The sequence below is a fragment of the Phoca vitulina genome, unplaced genomic scaffold (genome assembly GCF_004348235.1).
Source record: "Phoca vitulina isolate PV1807 unplaced genomic scaffold, GSC_HSeal_1.0 scaffold88, whole genome shotgun sequence".
NCBI lineage: Eukaryota > Metazoa > Chordata > Mammalia > Carnivora > Phocidae > Phoca > Phoca vitulina.
The window spans coordinates 401,981-420,817 of record NW_022589791.1 but is presented as its reverse complement, the minus strand read 5'-3'; the positions used below and the strand labels follow the sequence as shown (position 1 = coordinate 420,817).

At 35.4% G+C, this 18,837-nt stretch overlaps 1 protein-coding gene across 6 annotated transcripts in view; it reads left to right on the top strand.

The window, feature by feature from the left end:
- Nucleotides 1–18,837, top strand: part of ARMC4 (armadillo repeat containing 4) — a 187,099-nt gene that overhangs the window by 82,956 nt on the left and 85,306 nt on the right. For all 6 annotated transcript variants that reach the window (XM_032395839.1, XM_032395840.1, XM_032395838.1 and 3 more), the window contains one exon: nucleotides 12,394–12,508. In XM_032395839.1, coding sequence (XP_032251730.1) covers nucleotides 12,394–12,508 — 115 coding nt within the window. The remainder of the gene's footprint in view (nucleotides 1–12,393; nucleotides 12,509–18,837) is intronic.

The window sequence follows — 18,837 nt, the reverse complement described above, 5'->3', positions numbered from 1 at the left end:
TGAGACTACCAATCCACTAACATGGGATGCATCTCCATTTATTTAGGTCTTCTTTAATTTCAGCAATATTTTGTAGCTATCAACATAGAGATCTTAGATATTTTTCATTACATTTTTTTCTAGGTATCTTTATTTATGCTACTGTGATTGGTAATTGTTTTTAATTTATTTTCCAGCTATTTGTTGTGAGCAATGAAATGTAAGTGATTGTTTAATATACTTGTATATATTCAAGTGTATCTTTGGGTATTCTTACAACCTTGCTAATTTTATCCTTTCTAATAATTTTTATAGATTTTGTAGGGTTTTTACATATAGAATTATGTTATATGCAAATAGTGACAGTTTACTCTTCCCCTCCCGCCCCGCCCAATCTTTATGCCTTTTTTCTTTTTCTTTGTTGCACAGGCCAGGACCTCTGTGAAGTGAGTGGGCAGACATCTGTGTGCTGTCTTGATCTTGGGGAGAAAATATTCAATTTCTTACCATTATGTATGCTATTAATTGTAAGGTTTTTGTAGATGCCCTTTATCAGATTGAGGAAGTTCCATTTATTCCTAGTTTACTTTGAGGTTTGTTTTTTTTTAGTCATAAATGGGTTTTGAATTTTGTAAAATGCTTTTTCTGCAGCTTTTGAGAGTATCAGATAAATTTTCTTTGTTCTATTAACAGGTGAATTGCATGAATTGATTTTTGAAGGTTGAGTCAACCTTCCATTTTTTTAATAAAATCACTCTGATCATGTTGTATTACCCTTTTCATCTATTCTTGGATTTTACTAGTTGGTGTTTTGTATTCTGTGTTTATGTTGATGAGATATTTTGATTTATAATCTTCTTGTAATATTTTTGTCAAATTTTAGTATATGGGTTATGCTGGCCTTATAAAAAAAGTTGAAAGATCATCTTTCCTCTCTATTTTCAAGTAGAGTTTGTATAGGTTTATTTCTTTCTTAAATGTTTGATAGAATTCACCAGCAAAACCATCTGGGTTTTATGGAAAGGATTTTTGTTGATGGTGATTTATTTGTTTTGAGTGTTAAAGGTAAATTATATGTCTTTAATAAATATGGTACTATTTAGGTTTTCCATGTCTTCTTGGGTCAATTTTGGTAATTTGTGTTTCACAAAGACTGTATTTGTTTTCATTTAAGTTTAGTTAATTGGCACAGTTATTTATAATGTCCTTGTATTATTATTTTTATAATTTTATCACTTGCAGGTTATGTAATAATAGTAATTTGTGTTCTCTCTCTGTGTGTGTCTCTTTTTCGGTCAGTCTCTCTGAAGCAGCTCATGGTCCATTTTTTTAATAACATGTGAGCTACAAATGGTTTTACATTTTTAAATATTTACAAAACAAAGAAGAATATGCAACAGAGATCATATGTTGCCTACAAAGCCTAAAATATTCAGTCTCTTTACATAAAAAGTAAAGAATAATTGCTCTAGTGGTTTATCAGTATTATTCATCTTGTTTTTATTATTTTATTTATTTTACTCATCTCAGGTTTAAGTTTTTACGCTTTTTCTACTCTCTTGAAGTAGAAACCATGATGATTGATACTATAGGTCCATCCTTTTGGCAATATGAGTATTTAAAGCTACATATTTCCTTTCTCAGACTATTTTAGCACATCACACAAATATGTTTTCTTTTTATTTGATTCAAAATATTTCCTGAATTTCTTTGTGAATTCTCTTTGGCCCAGAGGTTACCTACAAGTGTTGCTTAATTTCCAAAATTTGGGTATTTTCCAGGGGCCATATCATTATTGATTTTTATTTTAAAACCATGTCAGAGATTATATTCTCTGAGATTTTAACTTTTTCATATTTAGTTTTATGGCCTGGCCATGTGGTCCATTTTTGTAAATATTCTGTTTGCATGGGAGAAAAAAATGTGTATTCTGCAGTTGTGTGTAGTGTTTTTAAAATGTTGATTAAGTCAGGGTGGTTAAGTCTGTTGTTCAGTCTTCTGTTATCTCTTCACATTTTTTTCCTATTCTATCAACTCCTGAGAAAGAGGTGTTAAAATTATCCACCATGGTTATCAATTTATTTATTTCTAGTTTTCCCTATGTAGTTGTAATTCCCTCCATTGACAGAAACTGACTCTCATCTGTACTTATTAGACCTAGCTCCCTTATATAACCAGTCCTCCATGTTCACCCCTATCTTGTCCCCTTTGTAGATACTATCCTCACCCTGCTTTGGCTCTGATTCAACATGCTGGACTGCCCAGACTCCGCATGTTCTCTTTATCCTATTCAGGCTCTGGTACCTCATGCTGGGTCACCTTGCCCTTGTATGTCTTCACTCCTCACCCTGCTCAATCTCTGATTTCCCATGCCAGGCTGCTCCACTGTGTTGTTTCCCTCCTCACCCTGTTCAGGCTCATCATTACACAAGAGGCTGATTCTCAGTGTGGCTATCCTTCTGCTAGGGTTCTATCTTTCCATATTGAGTTGTACCCCTAGAGGCTGCTCTGATCACTTTAGGATCAGATACCCCATGCCTGTTTTACCTTATCCTTAGAGATTCCCTCTTCATCTTCTTGGGCTCTAACACCTCATGTGGGGCCAGTAAAGCACTTTTACCTTCTACCATTGTTCTCCCACACATAATGATTTTGGGGCTGAATTATTCAGGAGGCACAAGGAAGGGGCTTTACCATTATTTTTGAAGGATATTTTTTACTCAGTTTAGAAGTCTAGTTGAACAGCTGTTTTTCTTCTAGCACAATATAAATGCCATTCTCCTGTATTTTTGCTTTCATTGTTTCCTGTGAGAAGTCAGCTTTTGTTTTTATTTTAATTCCCTATACCTGATGTGTCTTTTTTCTTTAGCTGGTTTTAAGATCTGCTTCTTAGCTTTGGATTTCAGCAGTTTGATTATGATACGCTGAAGGTGTGGTGTTCTTTGTCCTTTTTCTGTTTAGGGTTCACTGAGCTTCTCAGACCTGTGGATTAATGTCTTCCATCAGTTTTAGACCTCAGTCATTGTCTTCACAAATATTCTTTGGTCTCATTCTCTCTCTCTCTCTTCTCTTCCTGAAACTCCGATTTCACACATATTATTTCATTTAATATTCCACAGACATTGGACTTTTTTTTCACTTTTTCTCCTTATTTTTCAGTTTGGATACCTTTTCTTATAGTTCACAGATTCCTTTCTTTGCTATTTCCAGTTTTTTCTTAAGCCCATCTAATAAATTCTTCATTTCTCATGGCAGTTTTCAAGTCTAGCATTTCTACTTGTTTTTTTTTTTTTTTAGTTTTCATGTCTCTGGTTGCAGACTTTTCTTTCTTTTGAATTCAATTATAAACATTTTTAAAAAATACATAATCTTAGTCAAATTATATAAGTGCCTCTTAATCAGGAAACAACAAAGTATTTTATACAATTAAAAGGTATCCATTTGGTAGGTTATTGTTCAGTCATTAGAGCTCATACTCGTACTATTAAAAACAATTGAGTAGGGGCACCTGACTCTTGATTTAGGCTCAGGTCATGATCTCAGGGTTGTCATATCAACCCTTGTGGGGCTCTGTGCTGGGCGTGGAGCCTGCTTAAGATTCTTTCTCTCCTTCTCCCTCTGCCCCCCCCAAAAAAGAAAAGAAAACAAGTAATTGTGTAGGTATGGACAGATTAATGGAACGCAACAGATACACTAAATATATATCTATATGTCTATATAACTACATATCAAAATTTAAGATACTATGACTGGTATGAGGTTATACATCATTGTGGTTTCAATTTGCATCTCCCCGATGGTAAGTGATGTTGAGCATCTTTTCATGTGTCTCTTTGCTATCTGGATGTTGCCTTTGGAAAAATGCCTATTCAGGTGCCTATTTTTTAATCAGATTATTTGTGGGTTTTTGGTATTGATTTGTATTTCTTTAAATATTTTGGATATTAATCCCTTATCAGATATATTTTCTCCCATTTAGTAGGTTGCCTTTTTGTTTTGTTGATAGTTTCCTTTGTTGTATAAAAGCTTTTTAGTTTAATGTCCCAATATTCATTTTTACTTTTGTTTACTTTGCCTGAGGAGACAGATCCACTATACTTAAATTTTTTAAATTTTAGGATATTATCAGAGTGACCATAAAGAAATGCTGGATCCTGGGCACCTGGGTGACTCAGTCGTTAAGCATCTGCCTTCAGCTCAGGTCATGATCCCAGGGTCCTGGGATCAAGCCCCACATAGGGCTCCCTGCTCCATGGGAAGCCTGCTTCTCCCTCTCCCACTCCCCCTGCTTGTGTTTCCTCTCTCGCTGTGTCTCTCTCTGTCAAATAAATAAGTAAAATCTTAAAAAAAAATGCTAGATCCCTACTTCCTTCTTAAAGAAAATTCATATCATTAACAGATTTAAGTATAAACAAAATATGTTGTAAGAGAACAAAAGAAATATTCCAGTTTTATTATCTTGGGATGTGAATGGCTATTCTAAGTGTAAGTAAAAGATCAAAATCATAAAGGAAATAATTGATAGATTCAATTATATAGGATTTTAAATGCTGAGGAAGAATGAAAGAGAGAGGAGAAAAATCTCCTCTCAAGATTTTTTTGCTTCTGCTGGAAATGACCATTATAGTAACTCCTTACTCAACAAATTAGTAACTAAAGGGAAAGAATTAAACATGTATTCTGCCTTTCTATAGGATAACTAAGCCCCCAGTTGATGAGAGGAAGATCTTCTTTATAAAAGAATGCCAGTTATTAAGTAGAGTATACAAAATTCAAAAAAATCACTACAAGTCCCAATAAAATAATTATTTTAGGCAAGGATAATTAATAGATGCTAAAACTTTAAGGTAGGGAAAATGTTGTTGGGACAGGACCTTCTTAGAGTGACAAAGTGTCACCACACAGATTGTTATTCAATGAAAATGGAAACATACATCTTTATAATGAAGATATATAATGGTTATCAGTGTACTTAAAGGACCAAACTTGGCATCACTAAGTGTGGGACAATTGATATTATGAGCCTCTGAATGTGTTGTGTGATGTGAGGTACATACCGTCACCTATGACGTATTGTGCCAAAAATATGTAATTTGAATCAAACTCAGATTTTAGTTCTAATTTCCTCTTCATGGAAAACACAGAGAATAGAAGAAAAATTTAATGACACCTTGAGAAAGCAATCAAACTCTGTAGGACTTGATCTGTTTAAAAAGTCAATGCCATAAATGTGTTCTATAAGAAAAGAGACTAAGAAGGCATATCAAAAATATAGGGCACAATCCTTGTTTGAAATCAGTTTTTGTTTATAAAGCTCTAAAGGATGTTCTGGGAGCAATTAGAAATATTTGAATCTGAACTGGATACTTGATTACATTACAGAACTGCTTTTAAGTTTCTCAAAGGTGACAGTGGTACAATGATAGCATAAAAGGTCATACTTTTTTTAAAAGATGAAAATTTGAAAATTTTAGTTGTGAATAGTTATATCTCTAACTTACTTGTAAATGGTTTAGAAAAAATGAACACACACATATTGATAGATGATGCAGACTTGTTAGGTTTTGAATGTTATGCCTATTGGTGTTTATTTTACCATTGAAAACTCTTAAGTATGTTTGGAATTTTCCATAATGACAAGGAGAAGAAAAATTAAGATGAAAAATTGAAGTTTTTGCACTTAATGGCAAAATTAAGATAGTTGCTGATGCTGGTAACTGGTTTTCTTATTATTTGTGGATGTGGACAAACTGACATAACTTTTATGGAGAACAGTCTGTTATGTATTAAAATGAACATATACAGAATCTTTTCTGAGCAATTCCATTCCTCAGCATTTGTCCTTAGAAGATAATCAGTGCATTGCAAAAGGATGCAAGGGTGGCCTTTGCAATGTTATTTTTATTCCCATTATTATGCAAAACCAGAAAGAACCTAATTTCAATTAATAAAGGATCAGTTAAATATATATATATATATATATATTTTTTTTTTTAGTTAAATATATTATGGTACATCAATATAGCAATACTATCTTGTCATTAAAAATGATTATTATAAATCCATATTCTATGTCATATTCATTGACATAGAAGTTCCACTACATATATTGAATTAAAAAGGCAGATTATAAAGCAGAAGGTATAGTGAGTGGAATGGGTATCTTGTCATTGTGGTGACCATAAATATTAACATTTGCATTGGTCCATTTTGCTCTCTATTTTGGGCAAACCATGCCTCAGCTGCCTTTAATGCACTCATCTAAATCATGTGCATTTTTTTCAGAGAAGAAAGAAAAGATAAATTATGTTTTATTTGCTTATACAACCAACACATCAGACAGGGTTGGTCAGGCACTCTACTTCTGTTTTCTCATTGAGTAATAACAGTGTTGGAGTAGATGTTCTTTAGGATCCAATACTAATATTGGATGAATGTAATGATGACTGCGTAACTTTCATTTAGTGTTTACTGAAAATGACGGGTTCTCCATGCCAGGGACTACACCAGGTACCAGAATACCTTCTCCGTTGCCCCACACTAGCTTCCCTCACCCCCACAGGGTTCCTGCCACATGGACAGTCTCCTTGCACACCCCCACCTCCATCCCACCACACTTCTCTGGTTTATTTTTCTCCAGTCACTTTTCAATATTTCATATAATATGCAGATTTCACTTTTATTCTATGTCTTTTCCTCGAAGAATATTAGCGCCATGAAAGCAGGGATTTCTGTTTGCTTTCAAGGTGGAAAAATCCCCAGTGCCTCAAAAATTACCTGGCACCTGATAGGCACTCTCTTAATATTAACTGTAAGAATAATTTTTTTTTTTCTGAGAAAATGTTTCTGGGACTTTTCTAATAATATTGTTTATGCAACTATAAAAGGACAGATTATCATTCTGTGCTACCAGCACCAAGAAATCTGGGACATACCTTTCCAGAGGCTGTCACATTTGCTTCTTTCCTTCAAATGTGGTCTCCCATAGTCTTTAATATAGTATCTAGAGATGTTATCATAAAAACAGAGAATCATTATAAAAAAGTAAAATTCTTTTCTAATTATAGATTTTCACAAGGATGATCACTTCATTCTGACATCCTTTATGTTTCCATTTTTACTGAGTTGCCAACTTGGTTTCAATACTTAGAGATTTCAGTTGCATCCTTTAATGTGGTGTAAGAATATCACGTTCTCCCAGACTGACCACATTTAGTGTGAGCCATTGTCAGATAATAATATTTACCAGTGTACTTCTCAGTGAAAATTGTGAAATTTTTAGAAGTCATGTAACATTATGGTTTCAAAAATAGTTGTATTGACATTGCCAGAAAGAAACTCTACAACCTTGGCTGTGCCTACTCTGTGGGCACAAACTCTTCACTTCTGTTCATGTATGTGTCTTCAATGAGCAGGCAAGCCAGCCAGACTTCTTAACGATCTTCGCAAATGTTATTATAACAGCAACAACAACAACAACCAAAAAAAAAAAACAAAAACAAAAACTGAGAAAGATAACAAGCAGCTACGTCATTTTTGGTTTGTTTGGGTTTGTTTAATAGCCAGAGTATGAATACGTATTCATCTTTCTAGGACTATTATTCTGCCAGCCACACAGTTTGACTTCTATGATAAAGTTTAAGATTTTGAAAACACAATTCAGTTATGTGTTTATAATGTCAAAGAATTAATGTAAAATTCAACTGATAATAAAAATGGGAAGAGCTTACCTACTACTGGAAATGAATTCAGAGCAAGGTATCAATCAGATTAAAAAACTATACAAAAGGAGATAACCCCATTGCAATGGACAGTGGGTGTAAATTAATGTCACCTATAAGCCCATCATTGTATATGCAGAAAGCAATAAAGTTATAAAGAAATTCTATGAAAATACACTTTCACCTTAAAACAACTTCAAATGAAAACTTACTCTAATGGTTATATTTAGAACTTGAGCAGATACTTTGCAAGAATGAGGTGAGGTTAGAAATGAATGTATTTGTGTTGGGAGAGATTTTTGATTCATGGAGCAAAGACTGTCTTGTTTCAGGTTCATTTAACCAATAGTCACTGGCTGTGGTAGCATGCTGGAAGCATAGTAGGTGGTACATGAGTCCAGCAGTCAAGGAAATGACACAATAATTATAATAATAATGGGGAGGTAATAGGCATTAAGGAGGGCACATGATGTGATGAGCACTGGGTGTTATATGTAACTGACAAATTACTGAACTCTACATCTGAAACTAATGATGTTCTATATGTTGGTTAATTGAATTTAAATTTAAAAAATTTTTTTAAATTAAAAAATTTAAAAAATAATTAATGGGGAGATAAGCATACACACATGACTACAAGGCAAAGCACTGTGCCATGAATATCAGAAAGGGGTACAGCAAAACTCATAAGAGGCTCAAGGTGGGAGAAGCCAGAGGATCTGTGGGAGAAGTTTCGTTATAGACCTTAAAAGATGGGCTATTACAGCCAAAGAGGGCAATGGCATAGGGAAAGGCTTAGAGTTGAGAGAATTTCTGTAGTCTGTAAGTAAACTAGTGTCTCCCCTTTGCATTCATATGGAACCCCATGCACCCATCTAGTGTAGCATTGATTATAATGGATTATAATGGTTTCTTTATCTCCCTCACTAGATTGTATTTTGCTGAAATAGTTAAAATCCTCTATATTTGCAGATTCTGTATTTGTGAATTCATATCCCTGCCAAAATTTATTGGTAACCTCCAAATCAATACATACAGCACTTTCACTGTTATTCACAGACCTGTGCAGAGCAGGGCAAACTCTGAGTCTCCTCATGCACCTGTCCAGCTGACGGTGAACAAAGCCAGGCTCTGCCTTCTTGTTTCAGCTCTCCTACTGCAAACAAGTGTCTTTTTATAGCCTGTGTAGTGCCACATGCTTCCCATGTTTGTGTTTTGAGTTGGTTATTTTGCTGTTTAAAATGGTCCCTAAGCAAAGTGCTGAAGAGTGATCCAGTCTAATGTTCCCAAGTACAAGAAGGTTTGATGTGCCTTACAGAGCAAATATGTGTTAGGGAAGCTTTGCTCAGGATGAACTGCAGTGCTGCTGGCCATGGGTTGGTTCAGTGTTAATGAATCAACAATGTATATTAAATAAGGTGCTTTAAACAGAAACACACATAAAACATGGTTATAGATTGATGAGTTGACAAAAATGTTCTGAACAAAGGCTCTCAGGAACAAAATTTTGTATTTCCCGGAGCAATGGTTCAGTACTTACTAATTCCCTGTGTGCAGTGACTTTATAGAACATAACTACCCCACGTAATGAGAATTGACTGTATCCGTTATTTCTGTATGCTTAACACTTAGTGTTTAGTAGATGGCCCAAGAGTTTCATGAGCAAATGCCTGAATACTGGGACTTGGGAAGAATAAACCAGCTCATTGGAAATGTTAAATACTGAGTTCAGGAATCAGGGTTTTAATACCACACAGGCGACGGGAAGCCCTTGGAAATTTTCTCCTGGAGTGCAAGCATTGATTGAATGTGCCAGGTAGTGTGATGGACAGAATGAATATCCCTGGGGACCTGCTCTCAAGGAGGTACTACAGAAGCTCCACAAGGTCCTTTAGGAAGATTAATCTCACAGGAATTCATAGGATGGGTAGAATTGAGAGAAATTGAAGACACAAAACCAAGGATGCAGCTACCCCACAGCTATCCTGATATGATGTAGTAAAGACCAGAATTAGGGTGCTGGTAAGAGGAAGAGGGGAGTAAGGGGTGGATACTTGGCTTATTTTTTTCCTTTTCTTTTCTTTTAAGATTTTATTTATTTATTTGAGAGAGAGTGCACGCATGTGAGCAGGGGGAGGGACAGAGGGAGAGAGAATCTCAAGCAGACTCCGTGCTGAGTGTGGGCCCGCCATGGGCCTCCATCTCATCACCCTGAGATCATGACCTGAGCCGAAACCAAAAGTTGGCCACTCAACTGACTGAGCCACCCAGGTGCCCCAATACTTGGCTTATTATGAAATCGGCAGTAAATAACTTGATACAGAGAATGAGGGAGATGGAAGGGACAAAGTTAAATCCTGTAGTTTGCTACCTCCTGACTTTGTTAGCTCCTGTGTTTGCAAATGTGTTTCAATCATGTTTCCCTCATCTAAGGTTATTACTCTGTGCTGTGCTGAGTCTTTTAAGGGATCAGTGATGGGGGTCACAATCCTCCTCTGCTACAACTAAGCAGCCGATGAGTTAGTTGACTAGGGCTTGGGGTGATGATTGGGGACAGTAGATGTAGTTTTACAATCGATAGTGAATTTTTATAGTTAATTGTGAAATTTTTGCCTGGGGGGGGGGAGAGGGATCCACACTGAATTATCCCTTTAAAAAAAAACCCAGAAAGGTGTGCCATGCAAATGACTTCCACTGTAATGTGAAGTTATGGGGGTCCAGCTCTGTACAGTTAAATATTACTAATGCAAATTTTACTGCTACATTTGCAAGAAGGTAGGACAGACCTATTGTTCATTGAGAAATTGCATGTGAAAAAATACAGAGACCCAAGGATCAGCAGCAATTATGCTTTCAGTGCTATATGTAAAGCATTAAGATGGTTTAACTTTGTAAAGTAAATCCTTCATTGTGAAGGGCTCGGTATCTTTCTTTACATTTTCCATCAGTTGAGAAAACTTTCTCTCAGCATGATATTGACAGAAAGCTTTAGGTTTGTAAAGCTATTTAGTTAAACTTCATGTTAAAATACTTTCTCAGTGTGCTTTTTTCTTATTAAAAGTCATTTTCTAAAGAGACAATTTGTGTCTTACTACAAGCTATTTGCATTACCAACTATTTTATAAGGTTATGCAAAGCTGATATCATACTTGGACCCTTTGAAATAACACATATTTTTTCCCCCTGGCAAACTCATCTCAGATAATCAAGAAATGTAGTTGTCTTTATGTCAATTTTCAAGAAAGAATTTGAATGGCATTCTAAGCTAGTGGTATTTATTCTATCTGTGGCTAAATGCTACATGTGTTTAACTCAACCTGAGATTAAAAATCAAAGGAGTTTTGATGTTCTTTATCTTTTTTCATCTGCTTTGAGTTTAACATATCTTTCTGAACAAAGCCATTTTTGTAAAGGATATTAAGTTTTGTTTGGGCCACCTTCTCAACTGCAAGTGTACTCAATGGACCTTAATGCAAGGTTATGCTCCCTGGACTGATTGATATATGAACAGAAGACAGACAGTGTAGAGATGACTCTGATGATAATTCATTTTTCAGCTAGTCATGAAGATATTTTGATTACGGTGTGTTTAAGTAATTATAACACAGTCTGCATGTTAGTCTTGCTGAGAAGGGAGCACATGGAAAACAAGTTACGTGTTACCCACGCCTAACAAAGGGTGCACTGTAGCATAATGATTTTAATTCCTAATGCTAGATTAGGACTGGAGGAGTTTAAAATATGTCATGCAGTAAGGTAAGTCAATTAAACGTAGACCAAATAAAAAAGGTAACTTCACAGTTTTGAGGCATAAACATTTGTTTTGGAAAGTATATAGATGTTACTATATGAAAGAAACCAGTATTTTGACATTTAGGTAACAGTCTGTGTACAGCTAATTAAAAAATTACATGGCTTGATTTTAAGTTTATGTGAATCGTAATTATCACGGAGCTTGCTTTCTGTGTCATGAATTTAAAACTGAAACCAGAGATCTGGCAGTTCAGTAGCACATTCTATTCCTGCTGTTGTTAAAGGTTTTTTTAAGTAGGCTCCACGCCCAGCGTGGAGACCAACATGGGACCTGACCTCAGGACCCTGAGATCAAGAACTGAGCTGAAACCCAAAGTCAGCCGCTTAACCGACTGAGCCACCCAGGCTCTCCTGCTTTTGTTGAAGTTTTGAAAGAAATTCTAGGGGCGGGGCGCCTGGGTGGCTCAGTTGGTTAAGCGACTGCCTTCGGCTCAGGTCATGATCCTGGAGTCCCGGGATCGAGCTCCGCATCGGGCTCCCTGCTCAGCAGGGAGTCTGCTTCTCCTTCTGACCCTCCCCCCCCTCATGCTCTCTCTCTCTCTATCTCATTCTCTCTCTCAAATAAATAAATAAAATCCTTAAAAAAAAAAAAATTCTAGGGGCGCCTAGGTGGCACTCAGATGGTTAAGCATCTGCCTTCGGCTCAGCCCGTGTTGGGCTCCTGGCTCAGCAGGGAGTCTGCTTCTCCCTCTCCCTCTGCCTCTCCCCCTGCTCATACTCTAACTTTCTGTCTCAAATGAATGAATAAAATCTTAAAAAAAAAAAAAAATCTAAGCAAATGTCAAAAGGAGATAAAATAGAATTGTGTGGATAGATAGGCCATTTAAATTTTCATTTCTACATACTAATTACAGTTTATCTTTTTTTGGTCTCACAATAGGATAATTGATCGCTTAGATGGAGTTCGTTTGTTGTGGTCCCTGCTGAAAAATCCTCACCCACACGTGAAGGCCAGTGCAGCTTGGGCCCTCTGTCCCTGCATCCAAAATGCTAAGGTAAGAACAGACTATAAATCAATCCCTTCTAGAATCTCTAATACTATATTGAATAATGTCATCACAGTCACTAATTGCTTTTGACTTACTTTTGGTCCGACTTATCTGGTAGAAAAGAGTGCTGAATGTTTGTGCCAAAATAATTTTTTTTTTTTTTTCTAAAGATTTTATTTATTTATTTGAGACAGAGAGAATGAGAGAGAGAGAGCACATGAGAGGGGGGAGGGTCAGAGGGAGAAGCAGACTCCCTGCTGAGCAGGGAGCACGATGCAGGACTCGATCCAGGGACTCCAGGATCATGACCTGAGCCGAAGGCAGTCGCTCAACCAACTGAGCCACCCAGGCGCCCTGTGCCAAAATAATTTTTGAGCAATGCCTTTTCCTGGTTAGTTTTTAAATGACAAATGAAACTAGGCTCAGGTGGCAGTGCTTAGCAAGTTCTACCTGGCTGGTGCAATTGAAACAGGTATGCCAGGTAAGTCAAGAGGAAGATAAGTTGACTGTTCTTATCTCTTGGGTGATAAGAAAATTGTATGTATTTACTTGCTACTCTAAGAAGCATAAAATTGCTTCTATCTTATTTATATAACCTGAAATATGACAGTGAAAGATCACCAAGTTCTTTGTTACCTTGAAAAAGTAAAATAATTTCATGAATCCCACTTTTTTTTTTTATCAATAAAGACTGGATATAAAACCCATAAATAAAATTTTTACATGACAAAAAAAAAAAGACTGAACTGGAAGAATTTTAGCTCTTCATTTGTAAATTTTATTATTTTATATAAAGATCTCTTTTCAGCCTATTTCTATTTTCTTAAAATTTTTTTCTATTGATTTAGAGATTGCCTTTTCAGATCCTTGTTGCTAGAGATATTTTTCTCTGTTGAATATTTTTATTTAAAGGATTTTACTCCTATAATAAACTTAACATGACTCTAAATATCATCCTAAATATTTGTGACTAGAAATAATCTTTTGTAAAAAGTGAATAGTGATGTGTACTAATAATAGAGGAGACCTATTACAAACTGGTCAATAGAACCATTTTTTTTATAGCAGCAAAATAAATATAATAAAACATAACAATATTTTATAACAAAAAATAAAAACACCTCAAATGTCAACCTACAGGAAAATGGACAATAGGATGATACTATGGTCATATAATATCATACAATGCAGCAGTGAAAAACAAATGTATTTCAGTAATGTATTCATCAATATCAATACACCTCATAAACATATTGAGCAAAAATACCAAGTTTCAGAAGTAGATGTATAATGTAATTCCTGTTCTATATGGTAAGGTCCACAGAAATTTGTAAAATGTAAAATTTAAATGATATTATTTAGGGACCAAGGAAGAGCTCACTAAGGAAATATCACTACATATCCTTAAAGGATATCCTTATCAGTTACCTGAACTAATCAGCCCAGTCCTTCACTCATAAATATGAACAACAAAGGATCACCAAATATTTAAGGAAGACTAATGGCATTTGAGACAAGCCCAGTATTGATAAGTAGAATTAACTTCAGAGGAAACAGAGATAATGTAAGGAACAGAATATAATATGAAATTTTAAAAATTTGTATCTTCAGAATGACCCAAGGGGAATACTATATCCAAAATGGCTGTTATTAAAAAAAAGTCATAACAAAGACTTTTTGGAAATTAAAAATATATTTGGTGGGGCACCTGGGTGGTTCAGTCAGTTGAGCATCCAGCTCTTGATTTCGGCTTAAGTCATGATCTCAGGGTCCTGGGATCGAGCCCCTCATCAGGTTCCATGCTTGGTGGGAAGTCTGCTTGAGGATTCTCTCTCTGTCCCTCTCCCACAGCCCCTCCCCCCAATAAAGAAATAAATAAATCTTAAAAATATATGTATTTGGCTAAACAATAAATTTAACAGAAGAGACAAATAGTAGATATGACTGAGTAATTATCTGAAAGATAAAGTCTAGTAAATAAGAATGCAAAATAAAAGTAAAAAGAAAATAGCAGGTGGGGGGGGAGGTTTGGAAAAAAATAGCACAAGAAAATACATGAAAGGAAAGAGAGCAACTGAAAGGAAGAAAAATCATCGTTAAAAAGAAAAAGTGGGAAGTTTCTGTTAATTGAAGAGTTGAAGAAAGATTCTAGTCTTCAGATTGAAAAGATCCACTTAGTGCCAAGCAGGAAAAACAAAGAAAGTTACCTATACCTTGACATAAATTCAAATTTGATGTTTCCAGAAGATTAAAGGAAAGGAAAAAGTTACATAAGAACAAGGATCACACCAGTATTAGACTTAACATCATTCACAATAAATTGTAAAAGAAAATGGAACAAATCCTTTACTGTCTTCAGAGGAAAGTATTTCCATCCTGGAATTCTATATCCTATAAAAACTAGCATTCAAGTGAGTGTGGAGTAAGGACAGAATAAAGACATTTTTCTTTCAGAAATGTCAAGACTCAGGAAGCTTATTCCCCATAAACCTTTTCTGGAAAAAAAAAAAAAGTTTAGACTATTTTCCAGCAAAACAAAAGATTTTAAAAAAGAGAACAACATTAGTTATAGAAACAATTACTCCCTGGAATTTATAGTTAAATATAGTTTGTGTTGATAATATGGCTCTCAAATTTTATAAAATTTTTAAGAAAGAATTTAAAAGTAATAGCATAAAATAAAATTAAAAGCAGATAGTATTATCACAGTAACAGTCTGAATCTAAACTGCCAGATGATTCCACAGGTAAACACATACTAAAAGGTCTTTACTTTTCCTGGGGAAGGATGTTATAGATACTGGTTCATTCTCAATCATCATCAAAAATATAAATTTAAATACAGAATTTAATTCTGTTTCATCGATGAGATACCATTTCGTGTATAGATAACATTTCTACATAGTGCTGTTATTACGTGTAAATTGTGTCCTTTATTCACATGGATTTTAACTACAAATCTGCCTATTTATCTATTACTAGCTGTTATAAGACATTCTGTAAGAGACATTCCAGTATTTTCATTTTCATTATTCCTGCCCAGGATTTCTCTCCTGAATATCTGACAATGCTAGCAACCTAAACTGAACCACACTCAAACTAAACACAGCCCAATATGTTTGTCGGTTAGCCCTTGGCCCCAAGGCCTCCACTAGATCCAAGCCTCCATAAAGAGCTCCAACTTGCTCCATTTCTGATGAACCTTACCTACCCTCTGCACATTCTATACTCCTACCACCTTAGTGTCTTTAAACTGTTCTCAAGAAAAGGAAATCTCAGCTGCCATCGTATCGTTCCTGAGGGAAAAGCAGATGCGTGATATCTGCTTGTTCACTACTCTTACCAAGAACTACACTCCTCCTCTGTATGCATTATCATTTAGGTAACACAAGTGTTTGAAGAATTTTAAACAAGGAAGTGATGTGAGCAGATTAGTTAATTAGAAGATATGAGTGGGTGATTAATTAGGCTTGTGCAGTGGTTCAGGTGAAAATAATTAGAATCTGACCTAACACAGTGGCAGTGTGGGCAAAGAGGAAGAGTCAGTATAAAAAATAATTGCAGGGGTGCCTGGGTGGTTCAATTGGTTAAGCGTCTGACTCTTGATTTCGGCTCAGGTCATGATCTCAGGGTTGTGAGATCAACCACGCTGGGCATGGAGCCTGCTTAAGATTCTCTCTCTCCCTCTCCTTCTGCCCTTCCCCCACTCTCTTTCTCTAAAAAAAAAAAAAAGAAAGAAAGAAAAGAAATACTTGCAAAGTAGTTGCAGATATTGGTGAGTGATTGGATGTTGGCTGTGAGAAGCAGGTCAAGAGAGAGTTTGAATTTTTTTTTGTTTTTGTATTTTAACTTTGACAACTAAGAAATAGTAACTTTACAAAACATGAGAAGAACATGATGTCAGGCAAAGATGGTGGATTTGCTTTCATCCAGGTAGAGATATCCAGTCATTTGAGTATATGAACCTGGGTATCTGGAAAGAACTCAGGACTGGAGATGGATATGTGAGAATTACCAGCATGTCAGAAGTAGCTGAAGTCTGAAGAATAAAGGAAAGGCAGAGGGTGGGGAGTGAGAAGAGAAGGGCAAAGAGAAGTCGTAGAAGACTAAGGTAGAAGACTAAAATAGATTATAATCATGGAGGGTGACAAGAAAGGCAAGAAAGGAAACACATTCAAGAAGGGGGGGTCATATTCAATAATATCATTTGCCCCTAGGAGGTCATTTACCTTTGAAATTGAAATGAGTACATTCAATATGAAAAATAGTGGTCATTGTTCATAGACATTTTAATTGAGAAGAGAGAATTTAAGTCAGATGGCAGTGGGGTAAGAAATTAATTAAGGGGAGAAACATATAAAGAAGGTTAGTAGTTCTTACTAGAAGTTTAGCTGTTAGGAGACAGTATGAAGTCCAGAAGATACCTCAGGTTTAAGGGAATGATTAATAAGGGAAAGGTATGTGAGAGAGGGAGAGGGTATGTGTATAGCAGATGTAGGAAGGGAGGGAGGAAAGGAGGGAGGGAGGGAAGGAAGGAAGGAAGGAATAGTTCTAACTATTCCTTAATTTTACAAGCACATTGCTCTGAGTAGTGCAAAAAACTTGTGGAGTGCCAACCAAAAGGACACTTCTAGAATGCATAATTCCTAAAAGTGAGTCCACTGAGAGCAAGCCAGAACTTCTGGTAAGAAATACTGAAAAAGGCAACTTGTTATTTCATCCAGATGACACACACATAGCCAATCTCCTTTCTGTCTATCTATCATCATTGAATTTAAAAGTCAGAAAATTATCAAAAGGATCTGAATTAATACCCTTATCTAAATTTAAAAAATTGAAGTCAGACTTTTCCTAGTTGACAGTAAGTATAATTTGGCTGATTATTTCAACAACGAGGACTGGTATTTCTGATTAGTAATATAGAAGACATATCCATAAATTGAATTAGCTAAATATTCAGAGTAAAAATTTTGATGACATATATATCAGAAAATATATCTTCTAGGACTGAATTTATGGTGAACATTTTTAGATGTCAATTTGTAATAGATGGATACATATCTTTTCAAAAATGTATAAATTTTGAAGACTGTTGGTCTCGTATGCCAGGTTTGGCCCATGAAATAAGACAGAAGGAAACTTAGAACATCTTTCCTCAAGAAAATAGCCTGCTATCTTCTTTTTTTTTAACATATAATGTGTTATTTGTTTCAGAGGTACAGGTCTGTGATTCAACAGTCTTACTCAATTCACAGCGCTCACCATAGCACATAAACTGAGGGTTCTAGGGGGGAGGGGGTGGGGGGATGGGTGAGCCTTGTGATGGGTAATAAAGAGGGCATGTACTGCATGGAGCACTGGGTATTATATGCAAACAATGAATCATGGAACACTACATCAAAAACTAATGATGTAATGTATGGTGATTAACATAACATAATAATAAAAAAAAAAAAAAGAAAGAAAATAGCCTGATTTGCAAGGCTCTTGTCTTTTAGAAAAATCCTATTTTCTAGGATCAGAAGGTAAATGAATATTATATTGGTCTCTCTCCTTGCATCTTTATAGAGCAAAACTCATCTTCCCAAGGTAGAAGGATACCTCAGTGATAGAGTACAAAAGAGGTCATGTGCTCAGAAAGGCAAAAGGAAGAAAGTACATTTATAATATTGAAAAATAGCATCTCATTATGTATACAGATCCCAATCCACGGTTTAAGACAGCTCTATCTAATAGAACTTTCTGTGATGATGGGAATGTATTCTTCAGATATGGTAACCATTAGCCTCCTGTGGCTATTGAGCACTTGAAATGTGACTAGTATGACTAAGGAACTGAATTTTTAATTATATTAAGCTTTAACTTAATTAAATTATTTAAATTAACTTTAATTAACTTAAATAGCCACATGTGGCTAGTGGCTGTTGTTTAGATAGCCCAAGTCTAAGATATGCAAATAATGGAGGGTTGGTTTCTTTAAGGTGACCCCTGCAAAGAGCTGTAAACCTCAAGATTTACATGATTACATATGGTTACATGCTCACTATGTAAAATTTAGAAAGTGAATAAAAACAAGAAGCTTTATGAGTTTTTTCCCACAATTAAAAAATGTTTTTTAATTAAAAATAAAAGCCAGGGGAAAAAATTACCCATAATTTCAGTACTTGGGGCTAACAATCATTAAGAGTTAGACTGGGGTTTTTTCCTTAACAATGAATTGTGAATATCTCTCTTATTCTCTACATATGTCTTTCCATATCCCTGTCTAGTTTTCTTGTCTGTATAGTATTTTGTTGTCTGGCCATATCATAATTTATTTATGCAATTAAATTTCCA